The following is a 16,025-nucleotide window of genomic DNA, read 5'->3' on the forward strand; positions in this document are numbered from 1 at the left end:
TTTACACACATGTATAACAACTTATCAAAAATATTTTTATTAAAATAAACATGTATATGTCCGAATGTTTAAATAAGTGATCTGGATAAAAAGGTAAAAGGTTCATATAAACGAATAAAACGAAGGATATCGGAATCAAACTTTGCGTAGTATGTAATAAAAAATGTAAATTGATTGTTTGAATTTTCAAAAAAGAATGACACTCGTAGTTACCTTATCTTTCTATACAGTGAATGTATTCCACACTACGAAGACAGTTTAGGCTAGGTTCAAAAAATGTAGAGACAATATAAAAGTTAAAACATCAACTAAAAGTTGTACCTGACACTCGTTACAGCACATCAGAGAAGATGCATCAGTTTTGTTCAATTGACCTAGCTTCTTAGGAATCTAATTCAAACAAAATGCATTTATCTTTATTGCTGAACGTTTAGAGCTCTTGCATTGTTTGCAAAACACGTGGAACATTCACTTACTATAACGAATCAGGTATAAAAACCTGAACATTTGTACGCCTTAAAATACACGCATATGATAGGTTTGCTAACGAGCAATATTATATTTTTGTTGAAAAAAGAACGGAAAGAAATCCATAGCCAGTGATGCATTTCGAACTGAACGCGAGCCAAAAATGAACGGAACGCGAGCCAAATTTGCACGAGAACGCAGTAGACGGTGAACTCCCGAGCATGAGCCAGCCGTTGCTCAAGAACGGCTCGTTCAGATCACAATTAAGATCTGAGCTCTTATGTGAGAAATAACAGGTTGAACGCCGTGAAGTTACTTGAATACAAAAATCATACTGCCTAAGATGCTTTCAACATCAAAAACATAACTTTGGCATAAATTTCGTTGGTGTATTAGCCAGAATCGATTGGGTTCAATTTTTGGCTCGCACGGGTTCATATTTTTGAACTGAACAATGTTCAAGCCTACTTGATCTCTGCGTTCAACAAAGTGAACTGGAACGCAAACTGAACGCGTTCAAATGCATCACTGTCCATAGCTATGTGGTGTAAGGTATCCCAGAGTTATTTGAAGCATGGGAAATCCCGTTTGAGTTGAGCATTTCAGCTCTGTCTCAAATGAGCGCAACATCTCCTCATCTTTTAGTGTCGACAGAAACATACAATTCAATTGATACAATTTAACTTAATACTATACATATATTTGACTCATTTTAAATAATTGGCAGTCTGGGTTATGCTGGCTTATTGAATGGCTATACTCGGCTTATTGAGCTTGATTAAAAATTATGGATTAGTCGTAGTGCCGCAAAGTCCCGTAATTCTGCGCAGATCCTAATTTCATGCATTTTGGAAAACTAATATCAAATTGAGAAAAGGTAGGTTTTTGTAAAACTATGAAGTTTGGTCACCACAAGCCGACATCAAAATGGACAAATGTCTAAATTTTCTACAGATTCGGAAAATTTTGGACAAAATGCACGGAATTAAGTAAGCGCAGAATTGGGCACTTAACGTGCCCAAGTGACATAAGTTATTAATCAAATGCTGTTTTTCCATACAAAATGCCCGTTTGGGGTGCTGTATCTCAGCTTCTGATAGTCCGAATTGGCTGAAATTTTAATGACGAGCTTGAATTTTTGCCTGTAAGGGAATTATTACATTGCAGTCATTTTACATTGAGTTTCAGAGGATTGTTCAAAGACAAAAGTAAGTAACCGAGAGACTTTTTTATTTAATTCTAAAACGGTAAGTTGTGGGTTGTTGGTCTGTTCCACAAAGTTGTTCAATTTCAGAAGTCACACAAATTTGCAGAACACACCAAATTTCCACGACTTATCGTTTTCGAATTATTTTAAAAAGTCTCTCGGTTACTTACTTTTGTCTTTGAACAAACCTCTGTAACTTTATGTAACATGACTGCAATGTAATAATTCCCTTACAGGCAAAATTTCAAGTCATTTGTAGTTCGTCATCCAAATTTCAGCCATTTCGGACTACCAGAAGCTGGGATACAGCACCCTAAACTTGGGCATTTTGTATGGAAAAACAGCATTTGGTTACTAACTTATGTCACTGACTGTATGTATTTTGTAGTGGGAGATCCCCCAGTACCGCACCCAATATCGGACAAAGTCGAAAAATTGACAAATCATGGGCAAAATCGTTAAAAAGTTGACGTATCGTCTTAAATATTTGATTTGATATTATATATTGGCTTTTCTCGGTGACAACAGACAAAAACAGCATATTTTGCGTTACGCGTTTCGGCTTACTTCACTTCAGCCCTCATCAGACGCCTAAAATTACATTTATTTAACAGTGACATATTTTTTCTTATTTTGAGTTTTGAGAAAAATATGCTGTTTTTGTCTGTTGTCACCGAGAAAAGCCAATGTATAATATCAAATAGAAGTTCACGGTGATCAATTCAACCAAATTCTTAAATTTGAGTCTAATTTGTAATTATCTTTAATATGGCAAAATAGTATCGATCACGCAAGCATGATTGAATATAATCATAGTTTGTAAGTTCGTCGATCATGGTATCGAACATGCAATAAAAATAAGAAGAATAAACATTCACAACAACATCGTAAAATTGAAGTAAAACTGAAAAATCTTCGTGTAAATATTGCTAATGAATTGAACTGGTTATGAAATACTATTGCTGGAGTAAAAACATTCGATGCATTATAAATTAACAGAAATCGAGCCATTTCCAGATTGGGTCCGGTGTTGGAAGCCACATATTATGGTTGGTCGATTTGGTACTAGTAGAATACATCATGAAAATTTAATGTCCAATTTAATATTTATATTTTCAAATTTATTTTTGTACGCTACAAAAATGATAATATTTATCATAAATGGGTAGCAAGATCACATTAAATCAATCTTCTTGAATTATGAATTTAGTAGCCCTAATGTCCGGTGCTGTGGGATCTCCCCTTATTTTCCAACAATCTTTATAGTATACCTATAGGTATATTAGATACAAATATTTTTTTGTTTTACTGCACTTCGATAGTAAACTTAGTTTTCAATTTAATTTCACAAATTCAAAACGAAAGCATGGCACGAGCGTGTCGCTTAGTTGTCCAACCGAACCTGGATTATCTTTTGCCAAAGTTTGCTTTTCGTCCATTTATGTTATTTTTTATTTGTAACTATTTTCACCAATTTGAAAATTTAAATTGATTAAGATAATTGATCCAGTGGTAGCGCGTATTCAATGGGTTGAGTGGTTTATAGCTTGTTATAGGAAATTTTAATTTTTGTGTGTTTTTCTAACATGGCCCTTGTTGAACTGAAATGAATATGTAAAAAATCTTGTAAACTAGCAAGGCAATATTAGAAAACAATTAAAATTCTTAACTTTTTTGCTGCTTTGCACCAGTAATAGTGGTGCGTTCATGTTAGTGGGTCTTAATGGAAAGTCAATGTAAATCACTATTATACGAACAGAGATTAGCAAATACCACTATTACTGTAACATGCTCCAGTAATAGATAAAGTGTTGTTTTTTAAAGATTAAATAATTTTATTATTCTAACAATATTTTTTACGTGAAATAGAATAGTAAAACTTTCGAATGATGAATATGAAAAACAAGCTTCCGTTATTTTTTGGCGATTGATAATTCTGTAACCCGTTACTATGTTCCCTTAGTGGACAGTCCCCTATAGTCGCACTAGAGGCTTTTTACGGCCGTTTTGCTATACATCTTTTCAAACCATTTTTTGACATGAAGGTCAGGAGCTATTTATCTAATTACCATTGATACACAGCTTAATTTTGTTCAAAAAATGATCGAAATAATTAGTTTTGCTTAAAATTTGAGCTCCCTTGCGCCTACAGTAAACCTATTGTTCCTATAGTAGCACTACTGAGATAAACTATTTTTTATTATACAAAATAATTGATGAATTAAGGACTTTTTTACATCAAGCGAAAGCTTTTGATCTACACTTTGTAGGAAAAATTTAATTTTTTTTTGAAAAAATACGGTTTTGATAAGTATTTTGCCAACGCCGTTATACTAGTGCTACTATAGGAACAGAAATTAGAAATAGTGCTACTATAGGCACATGTATTCCTATAGTGGCACATGCGATAATAAATACAAACATATAAGTTTTCGTAGTTTTCATATTTTTTCCACAGAACCAAGATAAAAAGCTTTCAGATGATGTAAAAATAATGATACTTCACAAGTAAATTCGTTTGTTTATTCATGTTTTATACAAATGTTTGATTCATAACAACAATAAATGAGCAAATACAATTACAAAATACTGGGTGAAAATAATATTTAAAACAATAAGAAATAAATAATCAGTATCAAAACAACAATCAACAATCCACCAGCATCGAGTAATATTAAATATTAAATACGTTTTGGCATCGGAGGTGGGGGTGGTTTCTTCACAAAATAACCTGGTTCACCCATATAAGGACCGGGTTTGCTGGCGTGAACAGTCCGAAGAGTGGGCACATTGACTAGCCGTAGATTTGGTTCAGCGCACATATTGCGACAGCCTCTTACATCCAGTGTCCGCAGTGCTTTACAATGAATCGCAATATAGTCCAAACTAAAAGTAAAAATATTAATTATTTTAGCATTTTCTGAATAGGCACTTCATTTCACAACACATTGCACCTGAAATCTGAAAGTTGGAAACATCGTTCAAGAGACAAAGTCTGCAGGCGTCTTAAATGAATGGCGATCATTTCAATTGCTTTATCATTTACGTTATGACATTCGCTTAAGTCCACAACTTCAAGGGATGGACAGTTTTGCACTAATGATTTTATGCCCACCCCAGATATTTGCTGACATTTTGCCAAGCTTATTTCTTTCAATTCCGTTAACTTGAAAGCATACATCAAAGAAATATCTGATAACTTATTGCACTGAGATAGCCGTAGCACTCGCAATCCTTTAAGACGATCGATAGAGTATCCAGTACTAGCATCATCTTTGTGGAATTCGTTTTGTGACATATCTCCATCATAGCTCTTTTCCGCAACGCATCATTAACGATCTCTTGCTCTGCCTTACTACGAAGAGAAATTCTAAAAGGCTCTTCTGATATATTGCCTGTTGGTGGCCGATTACAAATCGGTGGCATCTGATCAATTTCGTCACTAGCAGAACTACTAGGTGTTACAGGTTGGACTACCGTTGTCTTGTTTATTTCGAAATCTTGAACTTTTTGCAACATTCCTACACCAGTCATAGCACTATCTGATATCTGTAACGAAATGCATGAATGAAAAAAAAAACATTCATAGATGAGTTCATCACTTGTACAGGATTACTACCTTATCACAGCAATCTAGGTTCAGATGTCTCAACCATATTAAATTTTTGAATATCATTTGCAAGCAAAGATCTGACACTGAATGAAAGCAGTAACTCAGATCAAGCACTCGTAACGAAGGAAAGCATTGTGCAATTTTTGTTACCGAGCTCTCGCATAGATTTAGTGCGCTGACATAAAGTTCGAGTAACATGGGATTCAACTTGGAAGCGATACCTTTAATAATACCTTGTCCCGTTACAGATTCACATTCAGAAATGTCCAACACTTGAAGTTTTTCCAATCGTACTATTTCTGTTATTCCAAGATCCGTCAAGGCCCGACAGCGCCGAACTTTCAGTGAAACTAGGTTCGGCAAATGATGACAAATTTTATGCAAACAAGAGTCTGTAAACCGTACTGATTTCGAAAAATCCAGATGTTGAAGCGTAGTTTTAGCCTGAGCTAGGGCCGTTATACCAGGATTGTTAACTGATCACATGAATTCAAATCAAAGCTTTCAAGCCTTAGCGAACTAAAGCCAGCTAACACCTCAAGAGCATCGCCATCGATCAGAGTAGAACTGAAATTTAATTTCTTCAATTTATGAGCTTGACGTTCGATAAATTGCGCAATATAATAAAATGTCAAAACATTCTCTGAAGCATCATCTGGGCAACCAGGATAAAATTTGCGGTAGAGCCCTTTGTGAAATGAAATAGAACAACTGGTTAGATCTAAATCTTCCAAGTTTGGCATCAATAATACTATGCGTTTAAACAAAGCATCAGATAGGTAGCGGTTGAAGCCTAAGCTGAGCTTGGTAACATTTTCCAATGTACTAGCTAATATTTGTTGATCTGGTCCAGGTTCAAATAATCTTCCTGACATTAATAATCTCTACAACCTTCCACTCTTAAAGTACGTAGATTAGGTACCATCATTAACATACAGATGAACGTTTTTTCTCGAATGTCACAAACTTTAAAGTTGAGTTCGTGAATATATGAACCAAATCGGGAAAAAAATTGCTCGGTTTCATTGAAATCCACTTGAGTGAAAGAAATATTCTGAAAGTTCGAATGCTTTTCAACAGGTAAACTACTGGGCTGGAAGTGTCGTTGAAATGGGTTTTGTAAAAATTGAGACAAACATCGTTGATAAAGTGCTGGTATTGTGTCGCTTCCAGCCATCGTTTGCAGGTCAGCCCTACAGCAAATCTATCTCCTGGTTCAGATATCCAAATATTTTGACCAAGATCTGTAATTTGAACAAAGAAACGACGAAATAAAATCACAAAGACGGATAATTGTCGTGTACATAATAACCGTGACGTGCTAAATAGCTATATCAAATATTACAGTAGATAAGATAATTCTTCCTTGCCTACACGAAAGCTTGTGATCAACTTTTCGTGTACATACTTTTCTTATACAAAATTATGGGTCACTGTCTTCTGATCAATAACCAACATTTCGCGAAGTAAACAGGTCACGAGATCATTATGAACAATATATCTCTACTTACCTCCATTGGCAAATCACTATATTTGGGCCAAAATCGTCTATAAAATATTGCTCCATTTCAATAGCTAATTTGTGTTTGACGCTTGATGTATGGTAACGTAATGGACACTTGACTTTGCAAATTATTTCTCACGGAATCAGGAAAGCTGATACGTGCGAATGTAACAATTATCGATTCCCGACTATTGCGTTTATCAAAATAGCAGCATCGGTATCGATGACAGCTGAGACTTTCAACTCTATGATACACATTCTAGGCGAGAGTCATATATACATGCTACATCTCCTCTGCTTTATACACGCAAATATGGTGGGAGCGAAGTGATAAATATAAGTTAAGATTGTATTTGTCGTTATCGCATGTAGCTAAGTTTGTTCTATGAAGTGAAGGAATCAAAACAAAAAACGAAATAACAGATGTTAATCGTATTATGTGTTCATTTGAATCGTTTATACTATATAAAATATAAGTCCTTATAATTTTTTTATTTTCAACTATTCAAGATCTTTGCGCGTTAACACAAATTAGATGTTAGTATTCTAGGTTGCACGAGAAATAATTGCAGAATCCAATTTAAATGAGCAGTAAATAATCAAAAAAATGTTTACAGATAATTCTTATATCATTGAAATCCTGGACCATATAAAATTACAATTTTATCTTTGTCAATTCCAAGTCACATTTAACGACTTCGCATAAAACAAGTTCTGTGTATTTATGCACAATATTTAAAAAATATATTTATGATTTTTTAATTGTTCCACGATCAATTTATGTTTAATATGAGGCAATGAATTTTTAGATAAAAAGACACTATATCTAAATAAACCGCCTTTTGACAGATTATAGTGAGTATATTGAGTATTTCATATACCACTTACTTCTTCAGTCGCATTCACATCCACTCCACCGTGGATGTACCGTCGATGGGGGTGACAATGGGTCTAGGGGTGAGATTGGGTCAAAACGGAAAATTATGATTTATGTAATATATCAGCTAATAATGCTGATATCGCTAGAAATAATTATTCATATGTTGGGGAACATATTATTACACATAATTCATCACATTATACATTTTTAAAATTAGTAATTTTTATTTACTATATCAATAAACTTGTATGTTGAAACTAGATAAATTTACAGCTTAAATTTCTACTGTGCAAAGTATAACGCATTTACTTTAACCTCTATCGTTGTATTAGTAGAAGGTTGAAGTATTTCCGGAATCTAATTGATTTTTCCACAAAAAATTTATTTTTTCGGTACGGTGTCTAAAACATGAACATGGGGTGAGATTGGGTCAAGCAAGAACGATAGTAAATTAAATTGCAAGACTACTTTTTTAACATTTAACGGTGCCGGGTGTTCTCATTCCTCATTAAGATGTGTTTATTCTTTCTAAATACAGCATCTCTGAAACATCAAACAAGTCTACTTGAGGATTACGTGCATCGAGTAACAATGCAACAAATTTTGACAACTTCTCAAACCAGCAACTGTGTTTCGTGCGCAGCAACATCGTAAAATTTTATCAATTGTTTTTTTTTTAATAAATTTAATTATTTATTAGTGTTTTCATATTACAGAAACATCTCACGAAAGTACGAATGAGTTGGATCGCTTAAATACCGGTACTATGAAGTCAAGATCTGCCTGAAATATATTGATCGAGGAATGTCGCACCGAAATATAACTATTTGCGAGGGTTTAAAATAATCAGTACACCTCTGGGAAAACTGAAAAGGTTTAATGGCAATGGGGATGAGACTTTGAAGATAATTTGAGGGAAACAAACAAGAAAATTTATGTAAACATGACGATAAATGTTGGGTCTCATATATTTTCTCATAGCCTTTTTAAATTTTCTGGTATAATCGTTCTTTTAAGTGGGTTTATCATACTTGTGAAATATCGTATGTCATCAATATTATCGTATGTCATCAATATTTTTCAGCTGTTAATGGTTTTGCAATCATATTCTCAAAAATAAGTTATTTCAATAATAGTGACCCAATGTCACCCCCTCTATGGGGTGAGATTGTGTCATTTTTCATTCACTTGTAGTGCCGCTGTGAATAAATATTTTTCAATAATTTTTTGAACAGTTGTTAATGTACCATCAAAGTACATACACACCAAATTTGAAGTTTATTGGAGCGAAATTGCGATAGTTATTCAATAAACAAATCGTACATATGCCTTTTTGACCCATTGTCACCCCCAACGACGGTACCTTATTTTATCAATGAAACCATAATTTGTAAAAATTACATAGATAAAATAAATAGATGGAAACGATTTTCAGCATACCACAAAATGCAAACAAATTACGTGAGTTCTTTCTTCCCTGTGTTATGCATATTCATAAAAAAATTAACAAGGTTAAAGAATATTTGGCGCAAAATCGTTTATAGAACGGTGACAACAACAATTTCTTCGCAAAACTTTCATTGTATACTAGTGGTCCCGGCAAACTTTGTCTTGCTACTTAATGGCTGTTGTAAAACGTCATATGATTCCCCATACAAAATGAAACATTGGTCTTCTCCCGTTTTTTTCTGATTATTCCGGAGACTTTCCCAAACTTGTTCATCGCACTATCATGTCGCATTTGTTGTCGAGTGCAACCGAGAAAAACTTACTTCGAGTCATTCACGCGTTCTCAAGCCATTTTGTGACATACAAACACCACTCCATATTTATTTATATAGATAAATTAATTGCGGGGGTTTTCTTAACCGGATGTAACTTTCATAATCATCGATAGAGTGTCAATATTTCAATTGATATTCGTTGACATACTTTAAATGAAACCACTACTAATAGGAAGGTATAAAACGTAATGTAAAAAATCAGTGGGAAGTTGTTGACCATATGTGTGTGATCCAACTAATATCCACTGTGACAGTATACATTATGGCAGTTATATTGTGGAAAAAAATCTGCACCGCTTAATTTACCAAATTGCTTTTTCAATCAAAATTGCAGATAGGATTTAGAAGGAGATAGCTCTATAGCAAATCCAGTGACCCATTTCTGATGATTGTTATTCCGCTGTATTAATGAGCAATAGCCTCTCTTTATGCTCATGCTTTTTGCAGTTCCCTTTCTAGGGCGCTGTTTGAACCCATAGTGGTATGGAACTACATGCTCTCATTCCGCTTATGCGAATTTCCAACAAAGGTGGTAAAATGAAAACCGCGCCTCTTACGAAGGAAAAACTAATTTTGTCACGCACAGACGATCTAGAGCAGTGATTCCCAAAGTGGGCGAATTCGACCCCCTGGGAGCGATTTTCAGGTCCAGGGGGGCGAAAATTTGTATAACTGAATTTGGGGGGCGAAACTGCTAGAAAGGGGGCGAAAGTGAAAAACAAAAATAGATTAAAAGTTTGTAAGAGACAATCATATTTTAATGATAGCATATACATCTGAGGAAGAATTTATTTGACCCCTAATTATTTCATTGGTTCATTACCTCTAAACGCGTTAATGGTTTTTGCCAATATATAATATTGAATGCATTTTGAAAGCAGAAAGTATGTGAGAACTTTTGGCGATGTTTGAAATTTATTTCCAAGTCCAAAGTGAAGTTTGTTGGTTTTTTGTTAGGGGATCTTTAGAATAAGGCAGCTTAAATTTCTATTATTTCTCACGCATTTGTTAAACTACTCATTTTGATATTTTGTTGACACGTATACTAATCAGTATTTATAGTACAAATCATAAAAACAATTATATGACTTTGGTGGACAAAAATCGAGTGCCATTGAAAAATTACTGAATGTCATACACGTAAATCACCCTATTAAAAATAGGCCAGAGCGACTTAAAATTTCATGGATCAAAGCTTGAAAAAAACTCTAAATTGAACGTAATATTTCAGTGAAAGAAAAGTTGCAAAAAGTTTGAGTTTACTGATTTTTTATATTTTGTATATAGATTGGACTATTTCCAGAACAGAGAAAATGTATTACCAAAATTCCGTAAATTTGATTTCAACAATTTGAGAAACATTTGAAAAGAAAACAAAAATGCAGAACGTGAGCCGAAACTTTTTCGATGATAGCACATTAGCCAGGATAATAGATTTGTTGATACAAAAACAATAAAATGATAGATATTGCATGACTTTTTTATGGATACACAAGTAAATTAATAGAATAAGTAGAATAAATAAAGAAATAAATAAATAAATAGAATACACTCTTTTTGGGCTAATATTTCTTGTCAATGAAGAAAAATTAGTGATTCTTCATCCTACTGCACAAAAATATGTTACGAAAAGAGGATCAATTTTCTGCAATAACGCAAAGAGAGCAACGATGAAGAGACATCAATGAAAAAAAACAATGCTGAAATACTTAAATTTCATATCAGGGGGGCGCAAAAAAATATTGGTCTCAAGGGGGCGAAAGTCAAAAAAGTTGGGGAAACGCTGATCTAGAGCATAAATCGGAGTGTTCGGGTTAATACAGAGGTCAATTGAAGTGGAAATATCAACGAAAATTAAGATTTTAGAAAACCACGTTTGCAAATTAGTACTGACTTAACTTTTAGTTCGGAGGTCTTGAGGTTTTTAGTGACTTGAATATCGTTATGATATGATGTCAAATTTGATACTTTTAAATTTCTTTTTGAATGGATTACAATCCTTTATGGATATAATTTTGGATATGCAATGAAAATTTAAAAAAATATATGTTTTGCTCACGTATTTTGCATGATATGCATTTTATTACAAATAGCTGTTCATTTTACCCACATAGTGCAGGTAAAATGAACATTAGCATCGTTTTTTGCTAGCGATGAAAATACGTGAAAATTTAGCTATTTTAATCTGAATTTGTGTCGCTGCTATAGATAACATCCCTATTTATGATGTTGTGCGATAGAACTGTACAAATTCTTCGTTTATCTATCAGAAACAAGATGATATCCTTAAGGTGTTCGTTTTACCACTCTTCACCACCGATGCACAAGTTTGCGAATTTGACGTTTGACCGGTACTGAATTTACAGGTTTCCATGGTCACATAAATAACACGGCACCGCTTAAACGTCAAATAGTTAACCCGTGTATAGGTCACTAGTGCTGTTACACTGCTCACACTGCCGTGAATCGCAAGTCAGTCCCATCTGTAAAAAGTAAATCGACTTTGAAGTTTACAAACTCGTTTTCTATACGAATGTTAAAAAAATTCCATAAGATTTGAAAATTTTTCAATTTAAATGAAACTTTTACAATTTGCTTCTCATTTCCATATCTTTCTAAGAAAAATATAAAGATGACCTAAACATGATCCATTTTCCCGCATAAACCAGAACCGTACACCCCCGCATATTCAAGAACTATATTCGTACTGTATCCCGTAGTGTGCACAACAATTTGCAACAATATATCAATAATTTCGTTAAACATCAAAAATAACAATAAACCGACACTACCGAAAACGGTTTTTACAATTTGGTGAACAGTAATCGGGGAAATCACAATATGGGGAATAGGCGGTTAAGTTATGTAACCATTTAAAAACGTCGATTTCTCCGAACAAAATTTTTCGTTAACAGTTTGCCAAATGATGGATATATTGTCCACTCTTCCACACAAATCACTGTATAGGAAATAGCTATGGAATAGTTGACCTATATGATTGGAATGAAAACGAGTAATGTATGAGTAATTATTGAAATATGGTTGTTACGGTATTTGAACCGTATGCGGTACTGTACTTAAATGTTTATATTATAAGGATGATTTTCGAACAAATTGAATAAGAAATAATTTCAACAACAAGTTTAACTTTTTTTCTGTATTTCATTATGCTATATTATTTATAAACTCAAAACTTGAGCTTAAATCAGAATTTTCATTATCCTCCTGCTCGTTCCCGTTGAGCATTCAGAAGCTCGAAAATTACAAAAAATCGTCGGTCGTCTACTGGCCCTCCCGGAATGATTAAGGTGATTATAAAACAAAGCCAAACTTTGAATTTTCAGGTGCACAAGACGAGAGAATCTGACAACAATTCGCGTTGAAAACCAATCAAATGGCTTGCTTGCTGGTGGCGATCAACGGGATAGATTTTCATCGAGGAGCGCTGTTTGGTTCTCAAGTCTTGTGCTCTTGAACATTTGAGGTGTGGCTTCTGTATATAATCACCTTAAGCAAGGATCGGGATTATGGATATAATCCTGCCGAGGATTATATCTGGTGTTCTGGTGATGCTGCTGCCGGGGTACAAGTCCGTCGGTGTAACAGGAACTGCAACATAAAAGGATAGCCAGTTTTACCATTCAAATTAACAATATCAATTCTAAATTTTACTTACGATGTTGCTACGGACGTGGTTTGAAATCATTTTTGATGCGTATTTTTCTTGTGGCCCAGACGGTAGCCGGGTCTTCAATTCTCCTTTTGTTGAACTGAAAAAGAAAAACGTAATCAATAACGCTGTATTCATGACTTACGTTCACCAACTTACGTGTTTCCTTAAACCGTAGGCCGCACAATGTCCCATCGCTGTTTTTCTGCATCTTGAAGGAAAAAACGGAAAAAACTTTTCGCGCCGAGGTTTTGGTTGTTGTTTTTTTTCACGGTCTCGAAAGAGACACAGAAAAATGCACGCTAAAATATAATATACTCAGTGATCAAAAACTTACGCACAACCATCGAAAAAAATAATTATTTTTGTTTTCTCGTATTATATTAATAAATTATGATTAAAACAGTTATGCAAATGTTGACGTGTATAAAGTGCATCTTTTCGAAAATGAAAGTATTGTTTTATTTCACTTACTGCCAACTATATTTTTAAAAGCGTGTATCGGCGACCGTTCGTTAAACTGTTGCAATGAAGTCTTATATAGTAAAATGCACATACATGAGTTGTTACTCATATTAAAGAACAAAACATGCCTATATTGTTCAACAATATCTACACATTATAGTGTTACGTCACTGTTTAGGATAGTTTACTTTAACAATTTTGAACAGTTCCTATCTTAAGGCTTCATAGTTCAATGAAATAGCAACTGCTTGTGATACACTTACCATAACAGTTAAAAGAAACTTACTGTTTGGAATGAACAGCAAATTGTATTTTTCTATGCGGGCCCACTATTCACCAAACTATCCACAACCATGAACGACAATATCTAGCCAGTTTCCTATAACATCTAAAATAACAATAAAGCAACACTACCGCAGACTGTTTCGACAGTTCGGTGAATGGTAAATGGACAAATAACAATGTGGGGAATAGGCGGTTAAGTTATGTAACCATTCAAAAACGCTGATTTTTCCGAACAAATTTTTGCGATTACAGTAAACCAAACTGTCGACATACCATCCATTTCGCACTTGATTTACTGTAAGGCAAACATTGTTGAAACAGTTGAACTAAGCCAGGACAAAATAAATAATGTATGCTAATATTGTTTACAGTAATTATAGTATTCAAATACTACTTACCAAACGTTATTTTGTTTCTTTTTCAAAATAAATTGTAAAGTGCAATGTTGTTATGTAATATTACTATTCATATTTATTCTTATTTTAATATAGTTTATATATCAATGACACATATTCACATTGGTTTCTTATTTATATCGCGCGTAAGGGGAAAATTTTATAACGTTGAAAGGGGTACGGGAGTTCTTAAAATGTTTAAGTTCATTTAAGTTTTCAGCATTATGAAATTTGTGAATAACCTTAATGCGTTCAACACTAAACTGAAAAGCGCTCACTAGTCCATCGATGGCGCCGGTTGAGCGACGTTACAGCAATGACTCGGATAGACAATACAACCGAGTCGGAGTCATTCCTTACATTATAATTACTCCTGCATTCAGATCAACACTGGGCGTCGAATCCATGGCAGCCACCTAAATAATGCACTTTTCCTCGGGATCGCGTACGATATGTGATTCAGGTGAAGGATGGTTGGCCGTGATAAATGAAGCGGTCATCCTCCGGGTTTGCGAAAGACCGGAAAGACACTGGTCCGCCAGGAACTGTAAAGTGGAACAATCATTAAATTCAAGTTGATTCAATGGACATTCAAAGCTTACTTGACGATTCCGCAAGGATGATTATTTCCCCGCAGCAGCACTTCTAGAAAGTGCTCGGTTCCCCAATACTTGTGCCTGGTTCTTTCACTGCCTACCACTCAAATAGAACGTAAAAATTGTTTTTCAAACACCGCCGATCCGACAAATCGATTTCTATTTTTCTTCTTTCGTTTTGACAACATGTTTCAAATCCATGCACGCTAAAAATAATTCTGCAACTTTAACAGTGTGCAAAAATTGTTTGCACATTATTTGCACACAATTCGACCGAGATAGTTATACATGTAAATTTGCTCATACGTGGGAAAATTTGTATGGCTTTGTTCACAAATTTCATAACGCAAAAATTCCATTCTTGACACCCACCCACCCCTGCGTAACGCCTTTTGTAAGAATGTTTTTCAATTTTTTTAAGGACTGTAACGTCATTGTGACACCCACCCACCCCCTTCAGCGTTATGACATTTTGAATGGGCTCTTATGGCTATTTCACAAATTTCATAACGCTGATGGTGGGTGTGTCATTGATGTTACGGCTCATACAAATTGTAGAATGTTCATACAAAAAACGTTACGAGGGTGGTTGGTGTCGAAAAGCCATTCGGCTTATTGAAATATTGAAGAACCTGCATTTTTGCATGAAACGATAGTTTTTTTACATTTATTCTGAGGTTTAATGGAAAGAAAAACAAATTTATAACAGCTTGAGGAACCTTCTTAGCGTGGTCAAATTTTTGGTAGCTAACAAATACCAATGCGAGAAAACTGTTGCCAAACTGTGGAAAAAAGTATGTACCGTTAAAGTACATGTGTAAGTACATGCGGAAATGTCCGCCTAAACCTAATTGGCAAAATGTATTTTTACATTGCAACTATTTCTCAAGGGTTGAGATTCCAATACAATCTTACAATTTCTGGGTATAATCTATATTTTACTAATTGGAATGACTTCTAAAACAGTTGCATACAGTTTTAGCATTGTTTTATATTGTTCAACATAAACAACCGCTTATGATACATTAACAGTTACAGTTAGAGAAACATACTGTAAGAAACTAAGACAAATGTATTTTCTATGCTTTCCTACACGGTGCGTAAATCAGTAGTGGACTGATATGCGTTACTTTTCATTGTGAAACAATTCGACTTGTG

The 16,025-nt window shown here is 34.3% G+C and overlaps 1 protein-coding gene and 2 long non-coding RNA genes across 3 annotated transcripts; all 3 read right to left on the minus strand.

The window, feature by feature from the left end:
- Positions 1 to 4,176: 4,176 nt before the first annotated feature.
- Positions 4,177 to 5,841, minus strand: LOC110680935 (F-box/LRR-repeat protein 20-like). Its single transcript, XM_021856716.1, is given in 5 exon segments — positions 4,177 to 4,561; positions 4,630 to 4,975; positions 4,978 to 5,224; positions 5,295 to 5,764; positions 5,823 to 5,841. Coding segments are annotated over 5 exon segments (1,287 nt in total). The 3' UTR covers positions 4,177 to 4,356.
- A 7,098-nt stretch (positions 5,842 to 12,939) lies between these two features.
- LOC110680934 lies at positions 12,940 to 13,339 on the minus strand. The gene is made up of 3 exons (XR_002503034.1): positions 13,286 to 13,339; positions 13,133 to 13,226; positions 12,940 to 13,065 (listed from the first exon to the last, which is right to left on the minus strand). It is a non-coding gene; the product is annotated as an uncharacterized LOC110680934 (long non-coding RNA).
- A 1,153-nt stretch (positions 13,340 to 14,492) lies between these two features.
- LOC110680933 lies at positions 14,493 to 15,036 on the minus strand. Its single transcript, XR_002503033.1, has 2 exons — positions 14,874 to 15,036; positions 14,493 to 14,816 (listed from the first exon to the last, which is right to left on the minus strand). It is a non-coding gene; the product is annotated as an uncharacterized LOC110680933 (long non-coding RNA).
- Positions 15,037 to 16,025: the final 989 nt, after the last annotated feature.

The sequence above is a fragment of the Aedes aegypti genome, unplaced genomic scaffold, assembly GCF_002204515.2.
Source record: "Aedes aegypti strain LVP_AGWG unplaced genomic scaffold, AaegL5.0 Primary Assembly AGWG_AaegL5_hic_scaff_2111_PBJ_arrow, whole genome shotgun sequence".
Lineage (NCBI taxonomy): Eukaryota > Metazoa > Arthropoda > Insecta > Diptera > Culicidae > Aedes > Aedes aegypti.